This window comes from Megalobrama amblycephala, linkage group LG6, assembly GCF_018812025.1.
Source record: "Megalobrama amblycephala isolate DHTTF-2021 linkage group LG6, ASM1881202v1, whole genome shotgun sequence".
In the NCBI taxonomy this organism is placed as follows: domain Eukaryota; kingdom Metazoa; phylum Chordata; class Actinopteri; order Cypriniformes; family Xenocyprididae; genus Megalobrama; species Megalobrama amblycephala.
In genome coordinates, this window is record NC_063049.1 from 15064182 (window position 1) to 15083317 (window position 19136).

A 19136-nucleotide genomic window follows, 5' to 3' on the forward strand; every position below is an offset into this window, starting at 1 on the left:
ACAAGCATTTATAGTTAACTAACACACTTAATTTTGTCATTTCTATTGAAACTTGGTATGTATTTAAATATATTTGTAATTACACATTAACTAGTAAGAGGTTGAAACGTTTTAAGAGAGTTCCAAGAAAGAAACTGCCTGTACTTGAAGAAACACCCATAAATCAAGTTAACAGTCTTGTACAGAACAAACCATCTAAACCTATGAACTGACTATGGCACATAAATTGTTCTTCCTACAAACTCATGCAAACATTGAGATTAAATCAGACAGAAGTGCCGGTGTAGCGGCGCCAGTACCTTGATGATTTCCACCAGCTGATCCACTCCACTGTCACCAGGGAAAATTGGTTGTCCTAGCAACAGTTCCGCCAGCACGCAACCAGCTGACCACACGTCTGCAATGAAAAGGGGTCAAAGAGATGGTGAGAATGAGGGAGGGCCATTCTTATTAGGCAAAGGTCAAGGACTCGTACAAAGCAAGACAGTACAGAACACAGCTTTTACACTATGAGCCTTCTTCCGCTCACTGCATGTCCTTGCACAATCACCAATGGCACAAAACAAAACAAAAAAAAGCATAAATCAATGCTCAGAATATGAGTGAAAAAAAGCCTTGAGTTGATGAGAGATCCTTCAGCTCAATAATCTTAGTATAAGGCAGGGCTGTCCAATACTGCCCCTGGAGGGCCACTGTTTCGCTCCAACCCCAATTAAACACACCTGAATCAGCTAATCAATGTCTTACTAGGCATAATAGAAACTTTCAGGCAGGTGTGTTGAGGCAAGTTGGAGCTAAACTCTGCAGGACAGTGGCCCTTCAGAAATGAGTTTGGACACCCCTGTTATAAGGCAAGACACTTTATTTCGATAGTCCACTATAGACATTCTACTTACTACAAGTAACTTTGCAACTTCATGTCAACTACCAGACAGAGTATTAGTAGACTGTGCAAATATGAAATATGCAGGCTTTAGATTTTGGAACTACTATCACTATGAATCAAACAATCCTGGTATGATTATTGCTAGTCTCACAACAGCCAAATATCAAATAAATATTTAGCCTAACTGATACATCAGTGTATCCCCTTGTGAAAAATAAGTGTGCTTAATTGTATTGAAAGTGCACATGTAGTGTACTTCAAATCATAAAACTTGCATATAATATATTAATAAAATAATAGTCCAGTTAATATAAATTGAAACTATAATACATTTGTATGTAACTACAATTAACATGCAATTAAGTGTCCAAAAACATTACATTCAGTTTGCACTCAAGTATATTACTTCCATAATAAGTATTAAATATTATATTACGTGTATACAAGTATGCTAATGTGTACTTCTTTTTCACAAAGGTCACTATTGGTATGGATTTGCGTATTTATAATGATAAGAGGTAATAGCAACACAATGAAGGAGTAGTTTATTGAAGCAGAAATGATTTGCATGGTTGATGTGGTTGTAGTATGATTACAGCTCATATACCTATGCTGGAGGTGTAGTCGGTTGCTCCAAAGATGAGTTCAGGGGCTCTGTAGTACCGTGAGCATATGTAGGAAACGTTGGGCTCTCCACGTACTAACTGCTTAGCACTGTGAACAAAAAGACATATTGTCACAGGAGTAACTCGCTGATCCAGTAGTCTCTGATCACACTCATCACCATTTCAGTCAAGTATGTCTTTCAGTCAAGCATGTTTATAAATCACCATTCACTTTTTTTGGGCCTTGTCATTCCATGCGTGTTCTCTGATCGGATAGCTATCAAATTTGTTAAAACCGTTCCATTTACACTTGGCCTCATAAATGTGTCTGCAAAAAACAAATATAATACTAATCTTTAATTTATGCGCTATATGCAAATATAACAAAGTTCACATTGAATGAAAGCAATGAGCTGCATTAAAATTATTATCAGCTAATTTAAAGATTAAAGACTGCAATAGGAAAGAAAGCGGAATCAGAACTGGTTAGATGATTTAGTCTTACTACTTTTAAAGAAGCTTCAGGATGTGACGCCAGACATTCAGTTTCACTTGTCAGCTTGCTGAAGAGCAGAGGTGACCTTTGCAACTCGGAGGTCCGTTTCAAAGAAACAGTCGGACCAGAACTATTGTTACATTAATGACAAAACAAAAACTGCATTCAATCTTCAGCTAAAATGAAATGATTAGAGGCTAATCATCATCTTAATGAGTTAGTCATTGAATCATTCAGAAAGAACCAATCATTCTGTTTGGAACTATTTTCATTGGCAAAAATTTCGTTGAAAAAAATAGTCAATATTGACAATATTGCGTCTAAAATGTAAGTCACCTAATAGCCTAGCTTATTGTTTATTGAATTGTTTTATAAAATCAATAAAATGTATCGATTTATTGATTATATAATATTAGATTTGCAGACGTGCTGATATTCAGGAAAACAGCACTTTTGCTCATGTGATATTGCTTATAAATATATCCAAAAACAGTATCTTGGTTTTTGGAAGCATTTTTATTAATTTTGATGGGATTTTTTTGGGATTTTGGGCGGCGGGCGGGGCTCTTTTTCAAAGGCAAAGGCCTGTTTCAAGTGAAACAAGTAAAACATAGAAAAGGCCACTACTGCTGAAGATAAATGCTACTCATTTCCGGTGGGTCATATGACACGTTTAACAGTAGCGCTGTTATATCTGGCTAGCGGGAGCCGGTATAACGCGTTCTCACACCTTTGTTTTTTACCATTTTGGAAGAAGTAAAATTTACATTTGTGGCTTCAAAAACCAGACGCATTTACACTTGTCCAGTTGCGTTTGAAATGTGTCTCAAACCACCTCCTGAAGTGGTTTGCATGACTGGATTGAAATCTGTCTAGAAAGTGTTTCGGAGGGCATTTATACCTGGTATTTTCATGTTTAGGATAGCTATCCGATCAGTGAAAAGGCATAAAGTGGCTAAATTAAATAGGCCCTTCACTTTTGAGTAACTCTAACCCCTAAGTGTTTGGACCAACCTTTTCTTATATTTAAGCTAAGAGCAATAAAGTCACCTGAAATCTAAAGATGGTTTCTTTCTTTGTCTAGATGTTGAGTTGATTTGCTAATATCTCGAAATATCTCAAGGTCTCATCATAATTCAAGGAAAATGGTATTCTTTTTGTCTAAGTGATCAGTAACAAGCGGCAGAATCACATGCCCTCTTTTCAGTCAACCCACATAAGGCAAGTGAGAAATGGACACCCGAATATCACTTCACCCAAAATCTTCACTAGTATACTAAAGCAGAAAAATGTGAAAAGTAGGCTAAATGAAAAAGGCTGAAGTCAGCACACAGATATCTCAGAGCATAGCGAGACCATCTGGAGGCCTCTGGTGAGGTGTAATATGGGATTATCAGGTTAAATGCAATAAAGCGATGCTTTCCGTTCATAGATCCACTGGGGCCGGCACTAGACCTTTGAAAGGTTATCAGAAAAAGGCATTGTGTCCTATGAATTAGCTATCAAGAGATTACCAACTGACCTGCCAAAGTCACAGAGTTTGAGCACAGCTGTGTCTGGGTCCAGCAAAAGATTCTGGGGTTTTATGTCCCGATGGCAGATCCCAAAGGAATGGATGTAGGCCAGACTCCTGAAGAGCTGGTACATGTACAACTACAGACAAAAACAAAGGAAATATACACAGGTCATTAGGTTAGAAAAGGAGTCATAATAAGTCGCAAAAAATGCACTCTGAAAATGTAGAATATAATTTTGTTTCCATTGCTTGAAATATCAAACGATTTAATAGAATGACCAAAAGTGAACATTTTCAAACCCACTTGTTCCAAATCCAATTTTCTCCATGGGACACAAAAGGTGAATTTTTGAAAAAATATCATGGCTGCTCTTTTCCATATAATGAAAGTGAATGGGGACAGATGCTATCAACGTTCAAAATCACATACAATCACCAAAATATCATTTAAATATCAATAATAAATAACTTTGTGTGACGCACAGGCTAATATATGGCAAAACCACTGATATCTGACATCAATGGCATCTGATCACTTCAAAGTTTAGAACTTTCATGGAGGAAAAGATTATCAGAGCATAACGATTATTGGTATGTTCTTCTCCAAGACTTATAGTCTTGATTTATGGGAATATAGTTCATGAGTCATATGGACTAATTTTATGATTCTGTTATGGTGCTTTTTGTCATTTTGGAGTTTGAGAGACCTCAGTCCCCATTCACATTATTTGGAAAAAGACTAAAGAGTGTCCACAAAATTCACCTTTTTTTTTTTTTTTGTTCCACATATAAAAAAGCAACATGGGTTTGGAACAATTTAATGGTAAAGAAATAATGACAGAATTTTCACTTTTTTGAGTGAACTATTCATTTAAAGCAGTGGTTCTTAAACTTTTGGACTACAAGACCCCTGATTGTCCACTACAATATTCAATATTCCATGACTTTTCCAATTGTTTGTAATTTACAGGATAAGGATAAAGATTTCTAAAAAGATTTTTTACTCAGAATTTCTACCCGATAAAATAGTTTAGAGCTTGACATAACTAAAAAAAGTTAATTCTTTATAAAACAAAAATGTCCATGAAGTTTAAGATACCCTATAAAGCTTACTATATAATATTTGATATGCAAATTTCCAAGGCTACTATCAACATGATCAAAACTTATATAATTGTAAAAAAGTCCCCCTTCAGGTCATGGCACGCATGTCTTTTTGCTGTGAAATCTTTACAGATTTTTATAAACTAAATGTAAGAATGACTTTTATACTGTTAGTAATATTTCAAAATGAACATTTACTGGACTGAAGCAACTTAGGTTTACTTGATTATTTACTTGAGTTAAAATGTGAGTATCAAATACATACATCAGGCTTTTTTCTGAAAATGACCGATCGTTTCCCTAGATAAGACCCTTATTCCTCGTCTGGTATTGCTTAAAGCCCTTTGAAGTTGCAATGAAACTATCATTTTGACCTTCAACCGTCTGGAGGTCATTGAAGTCCACTATGAGGAGAATAATCCTGGAATGTTTTCATCAAAAACCTTAATTTCTTTTCGACTGACGAAAGAAAGACATAAACATTTTGGATGACTTGGGGGTGAGTAAATTATCAGGAAAAGTTTATTTGAAAGTGGACTAATCCTTTAACATCTCCGTGGAAGGTCTTCGCATATAACTGTATCTGTACATATGTATGTGTGTTGTGTGTGGGTGTGTGTTTCACTCTTCATGTCACTTCCTGCCAATAACAGGAAGGATATAGCTCAGGACACAGCACAAAGGAGTGATGATGTCATCACAGCAGTCAAGACACTGCTGACGCAAAACCACACAGGAGGAGAGGGAAGAAATGCCAACACACACTCGACTGATCCGTATACTCACCAGTGAGAATGAAATCTAAGATTTTCACTCAGGATGTACTCATCATTAAGAGGACACACAATAGAAATGATTAGGAATGATCCGCACCTTCACATAAACCATGGGAAGGGTCTGCTTAGCGCGGCTGTAGTGTCTCGCCACTCTGTACACGGTCTCAGGGACGTAGTCCAGAACCAAATTCAGATACACCTCATCCTTCTGTGGACAGAAAACAAGAAAGCAAATACTTTAAGTCACAGAGTTAAAGTGTCAGGCTTTATAGCACATACATATATAACTTTAGTGAATCTATATATAAAATAAGTTCGGTATGGAAGAAGATAATGACTCTGAGTCAATGTCTACACTAAAAATGTCCCATACGCCCCATCCCTACATATATCTCCATGACTGAACAGCCAGCTTACGAACTATAAAAAAAAGCTGCTATGGAAACAACACAAAAACAACCGTTTCTCTTGCATGATGTCATTTGGGACGTTGACTGCCATGCATTGTGTGGAACTGTGCCTGAAAGCGAGCGATGGTTATGCCCACCATCTTTACATAACATAAATGCTCAGACATTGAAGTCATGTCCTCCTGAAGAACTAAAGAAACGGAAGAATCAATAGAGTGGCCTACAGGGCCACTCTGACCCCTCGTCTGATGTCACATCCTGTCTTTTATTCCCTTCTTCCTTCCTCCAGAAGTTCAGTAGTGAGAGAGTCTATTTCTGCTGTGCTTCACATGCCTGAGCTCATTTACTTTAGGCATGACCCAAAAGGTCACGAGTCAAACTGACATTCTGTATTCTGCTAAACATGTGATGATACTTAAATATAAGAATAAGATGTACAAATATAAAATATATAAAAAGATATAATATATCGACAGTCTCAGTTGCAATTAAATGTGCTCGATCCGCATCAAAATCGGAAATTAGCAGGGGCTTGGGGCAAAAATGCCACCAAAACAAACAAAAAATGTCCCCTGAATTCAAGATAATCTAAATCAATTATCACTGTCGCAATTAAAATGAAATGTGAAATTGAATGAAAAGTGTTGACTGCGTCATTACATTTAGATCTGCACACTTTGCACCAAAGGTTTCTTTTTACACATTGCTTTTTGCAGCGTTGAACGTTAAAACCAATCACACACATATCTGTTGAGGATATGAATGCAATGGCCAATAAAAGGCAATTAGATTAGTCACCGGTCACAGCCTACTTTACATATGCTGAGATAAATTACATTAATCTCATAACATTACGCAATTGTTGGGTGCCAGTAGTGTTAAGCATGCATAGGCGGAGGGTGAACCAACTCCAGGGTAAAGCTAAGGAGATGTGCTTCCTCTTTAAAAACAAACAATTTTCCTTGTAATACACTCTAAAAATGCTGGGTTAAAAACAACCCAAGTTGGGTTGAAAATGGACAAACCCAGCGATTGGGTTGTTTTAACCCAGCGGTTGGGTTAAATGTTTGCCAAACATGCTGGGCAGTTTTATTTAAACCAACTATTGTTTAAAATTTACTATATGGCTGGCTTAAAATGAACCCAAAATAGCTGGTTTATTTTTAAAATTAAAAACCAGATTTAATTAGAGGCAACAATAATAGTCAAAAGGAGAACATTTATTAATAAGCAATTTAATAAATGTTTATTGTTTAATAATTATTCATTGAACATTAATAAATGTTAATTTCCAACATACTTTGGGTTAATTTTAATTAAGCAATACAGTAATTTTTAAACAATAGTTGAGTTAAATAAAACTACCCAGCAGGTTGGGCAAACATTTAACCCTACCACTGGGTTAAAACATTTTGGGTTTTGGGACAAACGCTGGGTTTGTCCATTTTTAACCCAACTTGGGTTGTTTTTAACCCAGCATTTTTTAGAGTGTAGTTTCAATTTACATGTCGTCGCACAACCTACACAGCCCAGCATAAACGTTCTTGATAAATTATATGTTATTAAAGCCACTGTTCATTTTAATAGTAAAGCAAGCATACTGTATGCGGGATTTGGCATGGTAGAAAGTACATAATGTCTACACTTTGTTATTAAGAGAGGATTTGCGAACGTGCAGAACTCAAAATCCACTCACCGCTCAAAACACCAGAGTTTTTGTTTAGTGCTAACTTAAACATCTCTGATTGTCCACTGCATTCAAGAAATCAACAGATATGTTTGTGATTGGTTACATTGCTCAACACTGCAAAAACATGTTGTAAACAGAACGCTTTGATGTTCTCCAGAGCTCAAACACAAATATGCACTGGATCATTTGCCAAATCTGTTTCACAAATATGCTATTATCTGATTCCACGCTAGTCTCAAGTCCATGGCCACGGAAAGGCTAAGTCTTGCCCAGCCTTCCACACGCGCCGCCCATGTAAGCATGTCATGTGAATTAACTGAATATATTGTCAATTAATTGAATATACTGTCAAGTATTTGACATAAAAGACAACAGATACATTTAATAAGGTAATTCTAAAAATTGCCATTACAAATATTGCCCCTTAATTGAAAAGTTAATTTCAGACCCTGCTCTAAACATTTGGTGTTTCAAACAAGCAAGAAAGTCATAAGGTTTGGAACAACATGAGGGTGAGTATGATGAGAAACTTTTCATGTTTTGGTGAACTATTCCTTTAACAACATCAAATCTGAAAAATATTTACAAAAAAAAAAAAAAGAAGAAAAAATCTGGTCATAAGCAACAAACTATTTCATCAGGGCACTGCGGTTCTTCACAAAGACAGAACATGCAATGAATTTGTTAGTGCCACAATTTTTCTCTAGCCAAGTATTTTTCCTCCACTTTGACTCTGATTGATAAGTAGTATCTAATAACAGATGTTTTATTTCCTAAAAAAATGTGGGGAAAAAAACCCCAACCTACCCCCTGACTGTGCTGTGCAGCTAAAATTAGTCCTAGCCATGACTCACTCTCCGCCCTCGCTACAGCAACAGCAACACTTCCTCAATTACAGCCGATCGGAGAAGCGACTGAGATGCTCTCACCAGATTACATGGCCATCTGATTGGCTGCTGCTCTGTGGTCACATGACTTTGTTAGCATGTGATTGGTTAATCTTTGGCTCACGTCACAGTAGCCAACATCTCCCACAGGTAGAGACTCATTTATCCCCAGGCTGCTATTACGGTCTCTTCCACTAAATGCACTAACCTGCGTGTGTTTATTTATATGCCTCTGCACAACTAGTAAAAATCAAGACAAATTCTAACTACACACATATAAAGAGTGTCTAGTGAAGCTTTAGACTGGAAAGCAGTACTGCTCCAGTTATAAGTTATATAAATTTAAACCATTATGGATGAAAATAAATTGTTCTGGTTCTGAATCTGATTCCACTTCTGATTATTCCTTAACAATTTAAAGCGATAGTTCACCCAAAAATAAAAATTCTCTTGTCATTTACTCAACCTCATGCTATTCCCAATGTATATGACTTTCTTTCTTCAGATAAACATAAATGAAGATTTTTAGGAAAATAATCCATCTCTGTCCACCTTTTCATTAAAAAGAACTTGCTCATAAGAATAAAACTACACTGGTTGTGCTGTTTGCTGTTGCCATTAATTGAAAAGAATGTTTGAAAATCATTTGGTTCAAATTCTAAATAAGTACCGGTTCTTGATTCCCAATCCTATTCATTTTGTTATATATTTTTAAGTCTTATACACTACCGTTTTTAAGTCTGAACGATTTTTAAAGCTTTGAAAAAAGTCTCTTACACTCAAAAATATATCAGTAATATTTTGAAATATTATTATAATTTAAAATAACTTTTTATATTCTTTCAGCATCATTACTCAAGTCTACAATCTCACATGATCCTTCAGAAATCATTCTAATATGCTGATTTGCTTATATTATATCTTATTATCATTTCTTATTATCAATGTTGAAAACAGTTGTGCTGCTTAATATTTTTGTGGAAACCGTGATACTTTTTTTTGCTGGATTCTTTGATGAATAGAAAGTTGTAAAAGATGATTAATTCAAATTAGAAATCTTATAAGTGTTTTTTACTGTCACTTCGGATCAATTTAATGCATCCTTGCTGAATAAAAGCATTCATTTCTTAAAAAAAAAAAAAAAAATCTTACTAGCACCAAACTTGTGTGAGACAAGTCTGAAGAAATGCAAAATACATCTGCAGAATACCATGTGACACAACCTAGAGCCTCTACCACTCTCTCTCTTCCTATTTTTGTCTGAGTCGTCTATGTATATGTATTTTTTGACTCATCCGTGCCGGTCTTGTGTGGCTCCCCTGTGATGAAAAATCAGTGGGCACTAAGTATGGGAGAGAGAGATCACGGGTAACGGCTGGTGGTTGTCAAGGCCCAGCAATATCCTTATGTGTCAGTATACAAGCACCTGTCTCTGTAGACTCATACACCATTCATAAATAGATGGATTTAATATGTTCTATTGGTTAAGTCTTTGCTCAATCAGCTGAACACTGAGACCACACACACACACATATTTCTCTGTTCCAAAACCTAGTGACCTACTATGAAGGCAGCATTTTAAATCATCAAAAGGACTCCAGACATTAGGCACTTCCTAGAGGAAATGAGCATAATGAAGTTTTGCCTTCTGAGACAAAGGGATTGTTAGAAGACAATTCTTCAATGAATCCAATCAAACATACCCAAGAAGGTGCATAAAGTGAGAGAAATGTTGATTATAAAAATAAATCATTCAATACTAAAAATGATCAATGAAAATAGTTGAATCTAATAAGAGACAAGACTATTTTACAAAAGGATATGTGCATTTTGTAGTTTTGTGCTTATTACAGTACTGCATTCTTGTCTATGCCAACACACTAACACACTAAATCTTCTTTTATGATGCACACATTCAAATCTGACACTTATTGACAGAGCCAAAATTAAAATTCACAAAGTGCCAAATTTGAGTAAAATTTGCCTTTGAAATTGTTTCAAATCAATCTATTATTTAAAACAGCTGTCGTTACCCTCACATCTTCTTCCTCGGTGGAAAATGTATATGAATGAGGTTTATTTTGGAAGTTTATTTTTCTCTCTCTCCAGTACTTCATGTGGCAACACATGTGGAATATTCCTCATATTAAGCCACCAGAAAAAAAAAGGAAGAAAATAAGATAACACTTTACAATAAGGTTCAATTGTTAACATTAGTAAATGTATTAACTAACATGAACCAATCATGAGCAATACATTTGTTACTGTATTTGTTAATCTTTGTTAACATTAATTAATAAAAATACAGCAGTTCATTGTTTGTTCATGTTAGTTCACAGTGCATTAACTAATGTTAACAAATACAACTCTTGATTTTAATAATGAATTAGTAAATGTTGAAATTAACATTAACAAAGATTAATAAATGCTGTAGAAGTGCAGTTCATTATTAGTTCAAGTACACAAATTAGTCTAAATGTATAAGGAATAATTGACGTTGGGCCATTGAATTTTTTGAGATCTTGAGAAACAGGCTGTTGAATTCTTAGAAAATAATGCACACCCGCTTCGCGTCGTGGCCACATTACCAGCACGGGTTTGCATTATTTTTTTAAGAATTCAACAGCCCAGAGTCAATTATTCCGCTTATACTACGGCTGCCACATCTCAAGACACTGTTCCGATGTTGTATTTCAAGATATTTGTCAGGTTTTTGTCCTTAAAACACTCTTGTGTGTGGAACTAAATTCTTACGCATCTCATCCCAAGCCTCCTTTGTTAATTCCAAAACGTCATTTCAGAACTAGTAACAGAGGCAGACTAATACAGTTGATACAGTTATTAACACAGTTGAGAGAGAGAGAGAATAAGCATATGTGAATTAGCCTACCTGAGTCTGTGCGTCTCTCACTGCAGCAGTGTCTCTACTAATAGCGAAACTATAAGTTTATCTACCACAAGAACCGCACAGTTATTACCTCGCTGGTGAGTCATGTATCTTTTACGTTGCTAAACTGTTTTACTGATTAATTCGTCAGAGCAGTGCTGACAAAAAGTTTCTGTGTGAGTGTGTGTCCGTACTAAACAGAACAGGTGTATGTTTGAAAGAGAGAGAGAGCGTAAGAGAGTATGCGCTTTCAGGACACAATAAAATGTATTTTGTGACAATAATTTGGTTTAAAACTTGCTAATACAAGGCTATACCAGAAATGTACAATAACAAATGCACAAAAAATAACATTACAATGTCCAGAAATCAATTTCAATAGTACATTGAGTTTATCGACATACAGCAGAACTCTTCATTTGATCAGTTCATCCTACCTCTGCTATATTGAGTCTTTATGTCAGTGAATAAATGCATAGATCTGCATGTGATGCTTGTGTGTCCTATTGGGCTGGTGGTAGAATTTTTGTTAAGCGTGTCATAGGTTCTTTTCTTTTCTTTTTCTCCCCGTTAAAACCAAAGATATTGATCAGTGATTGTATATCAAGAGCAAGGACACGGTTTATGTGCATTTTATTTTGTGATTTCTGCAACTGTGTTAAGCGATAGATTAAATCGATTGTCTGAGCGTAGATTGTACATGAGACACTAGAGAACAGCGGCAATACGCACTCAGCATGATTCCAAAAACAAGACATTCCAGCGCCATATCACTTCTTATTTAACACAAAGTACTTTGTACTTTGATATTCAACTGGAGATAATAGTGCATTTGGTTCCAGGCGGACCATTAAAGAACACGACACACACGTCTTCTGGACAACCAACCAGATGACGACTTCGAAAATCCAGATGTGTTTCCAGTTAAGTGAGCCATGTGCATCAGACGTTCAGCCAACAGTCCATGGGCATGACATCTGAGGCTGAGACTATATCCCACCAGTCCCACCCACCTTTGGCAGGTGTGACAATAAGCATATGAGGGTCCAATTCACTTAGGATGCTGCTTTAAAAGCATACTTCACAAGTTCACACTTACAAATAATCGGATAAAGTAAAGAATATGCGTATGCGGCGTGCTGTCTGAAGGGAGGGCTCCGAGTTTGGAATTTGGCCTGAACCCAGAATACACCCCCCGTATCCCTAGCCAGTCAGGGATGCAGAAAAACTGTCAAGAAACATAGGTGAGTTGTCTATGTATATACAGACCTCCTCTCATGCTGATTCAGCAGATCATTTGAACAGGTTCCTCATGAACTTTGTTAATAAAACATGTGGTCAGAACAGCACTATGTTTTGGAACAGAGCCTGTGACTGTACTGAGAGTCATTTAAAGGGGTCTAGAGTTGGGCTCCAGAGCAGAGTGTTGTCTGCAGTGTGCAACAACACTTCTACTAATCGTGCCACTTAACTGAAGTGGAAGTTGTATGGAGAGAGAGCAGACCACGTCCAGACATGACGCCACCTCATCTTTGTTGAACAGTCTCTTTTCAAGCCTGATTTTAATCTCTATCTCTCTCTCCAGGCCTACGTCATCCTCCTCTCGCTATCTTTGTGTTTTATCTCTCCATGAGACGCTCTGGGCTCTGATTTCATGGTGGTTTACACTAGGCAAAAACACAGAGCAGCTGCTAAAATTACAGTAAAGAGAACCTAACCAGTCTACTGACTTTACTGCTGGGCGGTATGATGGTGCACACCATGCAACGTTAGAAATGTGTCACCGGTGGAGATTGTGCTAAACCATTTATGGCACTGTAGAGTCCACTCTGCAAACTATGGTACAGACAGACATTTACAGTGTAGACAGCTTTATTGATTATAATGGGAGCTATTTAGCTGTGATGCTCCAGTTGGGTTTGGTGTAGACGCTCGTTCACAGCAAGATCGATAACTATACTAGTGTCCACACCAACGGACGTAATGTTCTGTTTATTATAAGCATATGCTGAAATATGTCATCTGACACTTTAACCCTTTAAGACCTTAAGGCTATTTAGATTTTTTTTTTTTTCTGAGCGACACACACAATAGTAAAGACTCATAACTTCAAAACTATAACAAGGAGAGTCAAAAGGTAGGTATCATTTGATAGAACACTTTCTATCTAACTACATTTTTAGAAAATATAAATAACGTTAAATTTGGACATTTTCATGCTGAGAAACTGCTGATCAAAGACAAAAAATATATATATATTTTTTTAATAATTTTTCTTTTTTTTATTTGACATGGAATAACTCAGGAAGGGAATAACATAGGAGAAAAATCCTTTTTTGGTGATGCTCTCCTACATATCAGCTACATCTGGTTCAAATTTTGTAGTGATAGCATAAAGTATAGTTGAATAAATTGTTATTCATTTTTTCTCAGCCAGGTGGCGCCCATGGGCGGTAAACTCCGGTTTAGAGGCACTTCTCAGCACTCGTTAGGAGTGGTTAGATGCATTAAAAAGATGAGATTTAGGATGAGATCTAAGCTTTAAGATGATAGATGAAGTTATGAGGACATGAAATCTACATATTTGAATTCAGTTAGCAGCTGTGCTGTTTTTGTTGTAAACGCATATTACTCGGACTCATTAGAGGGTGAAAACAACACAACAGAAGCATGTTGGAGGCTTGATCTGAACGTGTAAAGTCTCTGGTTTTGTATGCAAAAAGAATTTTTGTGCTACCTATATGGGTTCAGTTTTTATTGGCTCTTAAAGAGAGACACGCAAAATGGTAGCGCCGGCGCTCCATCCGGTCTTAAAGGGTTAAATGCTTGAGCTCTTTGAAGTCGAGTGGATTCTGATTGTCAGTCAGTGTTTTTATCACTCATCAGCTGGAAAAAAAATCATTCAAATCAATGATATTGCTCCACTGTGTCATTCTCATTATAATTAACGGTGTAGACTTCGCTATTCTCCTAGAGTATGAGTGATTTTTAAAACTTAATAGTTACAGTTATCATTATAGTTTTCATCCTTGGTGCAAACAGGCCTGAACTTGATGTTTACAAATGCCAAGCAATGTAATAATATACAATAGAATGTCTGATCACAGGTGCTGGTGTGTTTTCATCAGCTGATGAAGAAAAAAATTACACATTCATCAAAGAAAAACCCTAGATTTGTTGGCGAACCAAATGTTCGCATCTGGTGTGAATAGCTCCATATGAATCCAACGTTCCTATCCAAAAACTTCCTCGAATTTTGTGGTGTGAAAGGGCCGTAAATTTTACGGCATAGCCGCACATCCATCGTTTTGGTTCAACGATATATGATTGATGTTAATGACATCAAGCACATGAGGTGGAGTAATAACTTCTGCTATTTAATCAATTCGAGATTGTAATTAAAGGCACAATATGTATGATTTTTGGATTGAAATATCACTATTTTGTTAAGTGGCTAACACAGCATAATCAGATGCAGCTTTATTTTTAGTAACAGTAATACAGCATTTTCTCCATCATACAATAAGTTTAAAAATGAATTGCATTCCATTTAGCAACACAAAGCCATCCAGCATTTATTAATATGATATTCTAATATCGATCTATCTTACTGCAGTGTGCAACAAGTGTCTCATAGCAGCTGCCAAGTGCGAACGCACAGAGTAACAGTATAACATTTTCATGATAAATACATAAAATGTATGATAAAACAGTGCTATGTTACCCCACATACGCTTGACCGGAAGAAGCGGAAGCGGCGGCTGTGGCATAATAAAAGTTCTGCGCTTTTCAATAGGCAACCTCTATGGGCAAAAAATTACATATTGTGCCTTTAATGTCATATTATTATAGTTAATTTTCATGAACGACAGAAAGCTGTTCATTTTTTAAAACACATTTATATGCAGTATGTAACTGACACACACTTTTAATCCCCACATAGCCTTCTCTACAATGTAATTTCTCTGAGATCCTGCTGAGGCATCATACATGACATCTGAGGACTACTTCACTATTTTTGTGCCTTGTCATTTTGCTTTATTTGATGTTTGGTTCAATGTGTGTTCCCTCTTACGCCATTCTCAAGGGTTACATCATACGTTACAAATTTATCTACTTGCACACTCTTAAAAACGACTTTGACACTAAAATGTATAGAACGAAGTGTATATATATTTAAATGGGATGAAAATAGAATTTTCTTGTTTATTTTGCACAAGAGGAAGATCTATGTAAGTCTGCATGTCATAAGAAACTATGCAAGAGCTGTGGATCTAACCACACAAACTTGCGATGCCATTTGCAAATGCTCATTGGAACTATGGTTTCTGAAAACGCAGAATCGCTGAACTATGGACTATGGTAATAATGGAAATTGTGGCCAAAGTTGGCTAATAATGCTTTTAGTAAAGAAATTACACACTTCACCTTTAAGCCCAGAAAAGAGCATTTGAACACACAAATGATGTTGATCTAATGTCAAAGGTCTGTTCTCTCCTGTATAACTATGGACACAATTTGTCATCTGCCTATATTCCTTACCCTTCAGCCCTTGTTCCAGTTACCTAGAATTTTTTTATTGTTTTATGGAGCTGTTCTCCATGCACTCCCTGACAGCCTTTACCCTGGTGCTCTGTGATTCTGGGTTACAGAGGGGCAGGGGCGTGCGTGTGGGTGTGTGAGCGGAAACCAGCCACTGACATTTCGAAAGCATGATTCTCAGAGAAGAAAAAATGGTGGTCAGGCGTATTTGCAAAGTCATGGTGTGTGGGCGAGAGGTCGAGAGGGTCTGTGTGTATGATGTGTGCGATAATCGAGACCAAGAAAGACAGGGAGGTAGATATGTGGGTTTTGTGGTCAGACGATGTTGCAGTGTTAGCAGTTTTTATGTGTGTCTTAATATCTCAGTCAGATAGTGTCAAACCTACGTATGTCTAGCAGATACACAGATAATCACATGGGCACAAGTTCTCAGAGTCGATTTCTCTCAGGTCAGCATCTGAGCACCATTAGACTCCATTAGAGATTAAAAAACATACAGAGGCATTCAGACTGGGCCTCAGTGATATATTTATAACCTAGCATTCTGACAATATTAAATATCTAAATAAAATTAATGTTCAAATGTTTGGGGTCAAAAAGTTACCAATCTTACCAACGCCAATGATTCTTGATCTTTATGTATTCCTACACTGAAAATGTCTACTGAAATACTCAAAAAAAAGTAAAATCTTATTTTTATAACATTTTGAGAACATCTTTCCTAATGCTCTCAAGTCTTCAGCACACTGCACAGTCACCCTAAAATTATTGCGTCATGAAGCTACTTAATTTTATATCACAAACAAAGTCATTGCAAATACATTGTGAATGTATTTACTACATCGGCAAGACCTAGTACAGACATACGGCACTGAAAAGGGCAGCATAAAAACACACTGTGATGTAGCGTGAGATAACAACATAAGATGAAGTGATACAAGAGAGACACTTGCCTTATCTCCACTGGAGTAGAAGAAGTAACGCAGACGCACAATGTTGCAGTGGTCCAATTTCCTCATGATCTGAAGCTCACGGTTCTGCAAAAAAAAGAGAGAAGAAAACAGTTTGATTAATGTTAATATTATTTTCAGCTACTAACAGAGTGTAGTACTCAGCAATGGCAGTACTCTCAGAAGAGTTTAACAAGTTGATCCAGCAAAAAAGATTTTGAAGAAGAGTAAGACGGCCCAAGTTTCAAAATAAGGGAACATTATAAGTAAATAAAACACTCTCTAATTGGTAATTCATTCATTCCTTCATTCATTTATTCAGGAACTGCAACATTAAAGGTGCGGTAAGTAGATTTTGAACAACACTGTTGGACAATGTTGATACTTGAAATAAAAACAAACAAACCCACCCCTCTCTTCATTGCTCCGCCTCCAAAACTCACACTCCAATCCTAACCACCCTGCTCCGAGTTGGTCTCGAACCCCGGCGCGATCGCTGCTGGCATGCGAGGCGAGTGCACTAACAATGACACTAAGCACCGCGTTCTCTAGTGTTCATCAGTTTTGCAGTAGTTTACCTGCACAAATCTCACTATCTGGCCACTGTTACACACGCAATGCGAGAGTGGATGTCTGTTTATCACAGCTGACGTGCAACAAAATAATGCTTCACGAAAAACAAAGCGCAGTTGACGAACGAACGACACAAAAAATCAACGTACCTTACACAAGAGTGAAAACAAAGTGTTCGTTGTTAGTTGCAAACAGCATAGCAGCTCCAGACAATCAATAGCCGCGTTTCCACTGCCGGGCCAAAGGCGGGCTTGCTAGTGTGTGCCAGGGCCCGTTGCGTTTCCACTGTCACTTCCAGGGCTTGATCGTGCCTCTTCGGTGCTTCCTCGGTGCCAAAGGCACGGGTTTTTCGGCCCACCGAAAGCCTTGATCCAAAGCGGGCCAGCTGGGGCTTGAGGCGCGGTCGAGGTGAAAGGCGGAGCTAATCGTAGTCAGGTGATGGTCTACACGCTGAAATGGCTTGGGTTGTGTGATGTTTGATCAAGGGAGGTGTGTTTAAGGGCGGTTTTTAGATCAGTGCTGCAGAGCTAGCGGACCGACAGTGGAAACGCAACTTGATTTTGGCCTCGGTGCCTAAGGTCTGTGGCCACAGGCTCAGCCCAGCACGCTGTTAGCCCTGGCTCACATTGGCCCGACAGTGGAAAAGCGGCTACTGACACTCAAACCCAGTGTTTCTCACATGAGTAACAGGATCAAAGCAGCCTCCGCGTCTGTTTTCAGGCCTTCCCCTTAGCTCTCTTCACCGCTGGAAAGCTATTCCAATATAAACACGGGTCCTAAAGCGCTTGCCCAGTCATAATCCTTCATTCCAGGGATATTCTTTTGACCTCTTTTGTATTGTGTCCCATCTCTCGTTCAGCAGGGGTTTTTTTTCTTATTTTCAAATCTCCCTCTTGGTCGTACTCTCTTCTCGATTTGTTGTTGGTGTCGGCCCAACTAACTTCCTAACAGTGTATTTGAAATTCTACTAAGTCCACCTTTAAAGGTGTGTTCACACTTGGTAGGTTGGTTAGATTAAAACGAACTCTGGCACGAATGCTCTGTTAGTGCGGTTCATTTGAATAAGCCTGAACACTACCACCCAGATCTTGATGTGGACCAAAAACCACCTTCCAAATGAACCCTGATATGGTTTGACTGAATTATGAATGCAACATGGACCAAAAACATCTAAACGAACCAAAGACATGATGTCACAAGTAGTGTTGTCAAAAGTACCGAATTCTGCTATTGAGAGGATTCTTAAACACCTCTGGTTGGCCATTGTGTTCACGCACTCAACAGATATGTCTGTGATTGGCTAAAATGATCAATGCTTCAAAAAACGCTGATAGATGCCTGATTTCAAATGTTGCTGTATGTCTATCTGATACTTTATCTGTGTAAGCACTCAGTAGAGAGTGTCAAAGACGTCTATTTACAACATGTTGTTGAAGCGTTAAACATTGAAGCCAATCACAGACATATCTGTTGAGCACCTGAACACAATGGCCAAACAGAGGTGTTTAAGAATCCGCTCAACAGCTCTCAAAATGCTATAGGGGAAATGCTGGTATCATCAAGCATTTCAGTACAGACTTGGTACCGAAGTTGGTACTTGTGACAACACTAGTCACAAGATGCGACCTCAAAAAAAAGGACAGAATGCATGAAGCATACTTGCTTCTTGTCGTCATAGGAGATACATTTCCCGTTACTGTTTGGTACAGGCATCAGAACCAGGATCTTCTATACACATTTTCTGAACACACCCTAAATTGCTGAAATTAAACTTTAAGACTGTGATATAAGTGATGTGCAATTTAAATAAAAGA

The 19136-nt window shown here is 37.5% G+C and overlaps 1 protein-coding gene across 2 annotated transcripts in view; it reads right to left on the reverse strand.

Moving 5' to 3' along the window:
• The window catches only part of gsk3ba (glycogen synthase kinase 3 beta, genome duplicate a), a 72644-nt gene that overhangs the window by 11122 nt on the left and 42386 nt on the right, over positions 1 to 19136 (reverse strand). For both annotated transcript variants that reach the window (XM_048193076.1, XM_048193077.1), the window contains exons 3-7: positions 16753 to 16836; positions 5481 to 5591; positions 3510 to 3640; positions 1494 to 1600; positions 300 to 397 (exon numbers count right to left, since the gene is read on the reverse strand). In XM_048193076.1, the coding sequence (XP_048049033.1) occupies positions 300 to 397; positions 1494 to 1600; positions 3510 to 3640; positions 5481 to 5591; positions 16753 to 16836 (531 nt within the window). The remainder of the gene's footprint in view (positions 1 to 299; positions 398 to 1493; positions 1601 to 3509; positions 3641 to 5480; positions 5592 to 16752; positions 16837 to 19136) is intronic.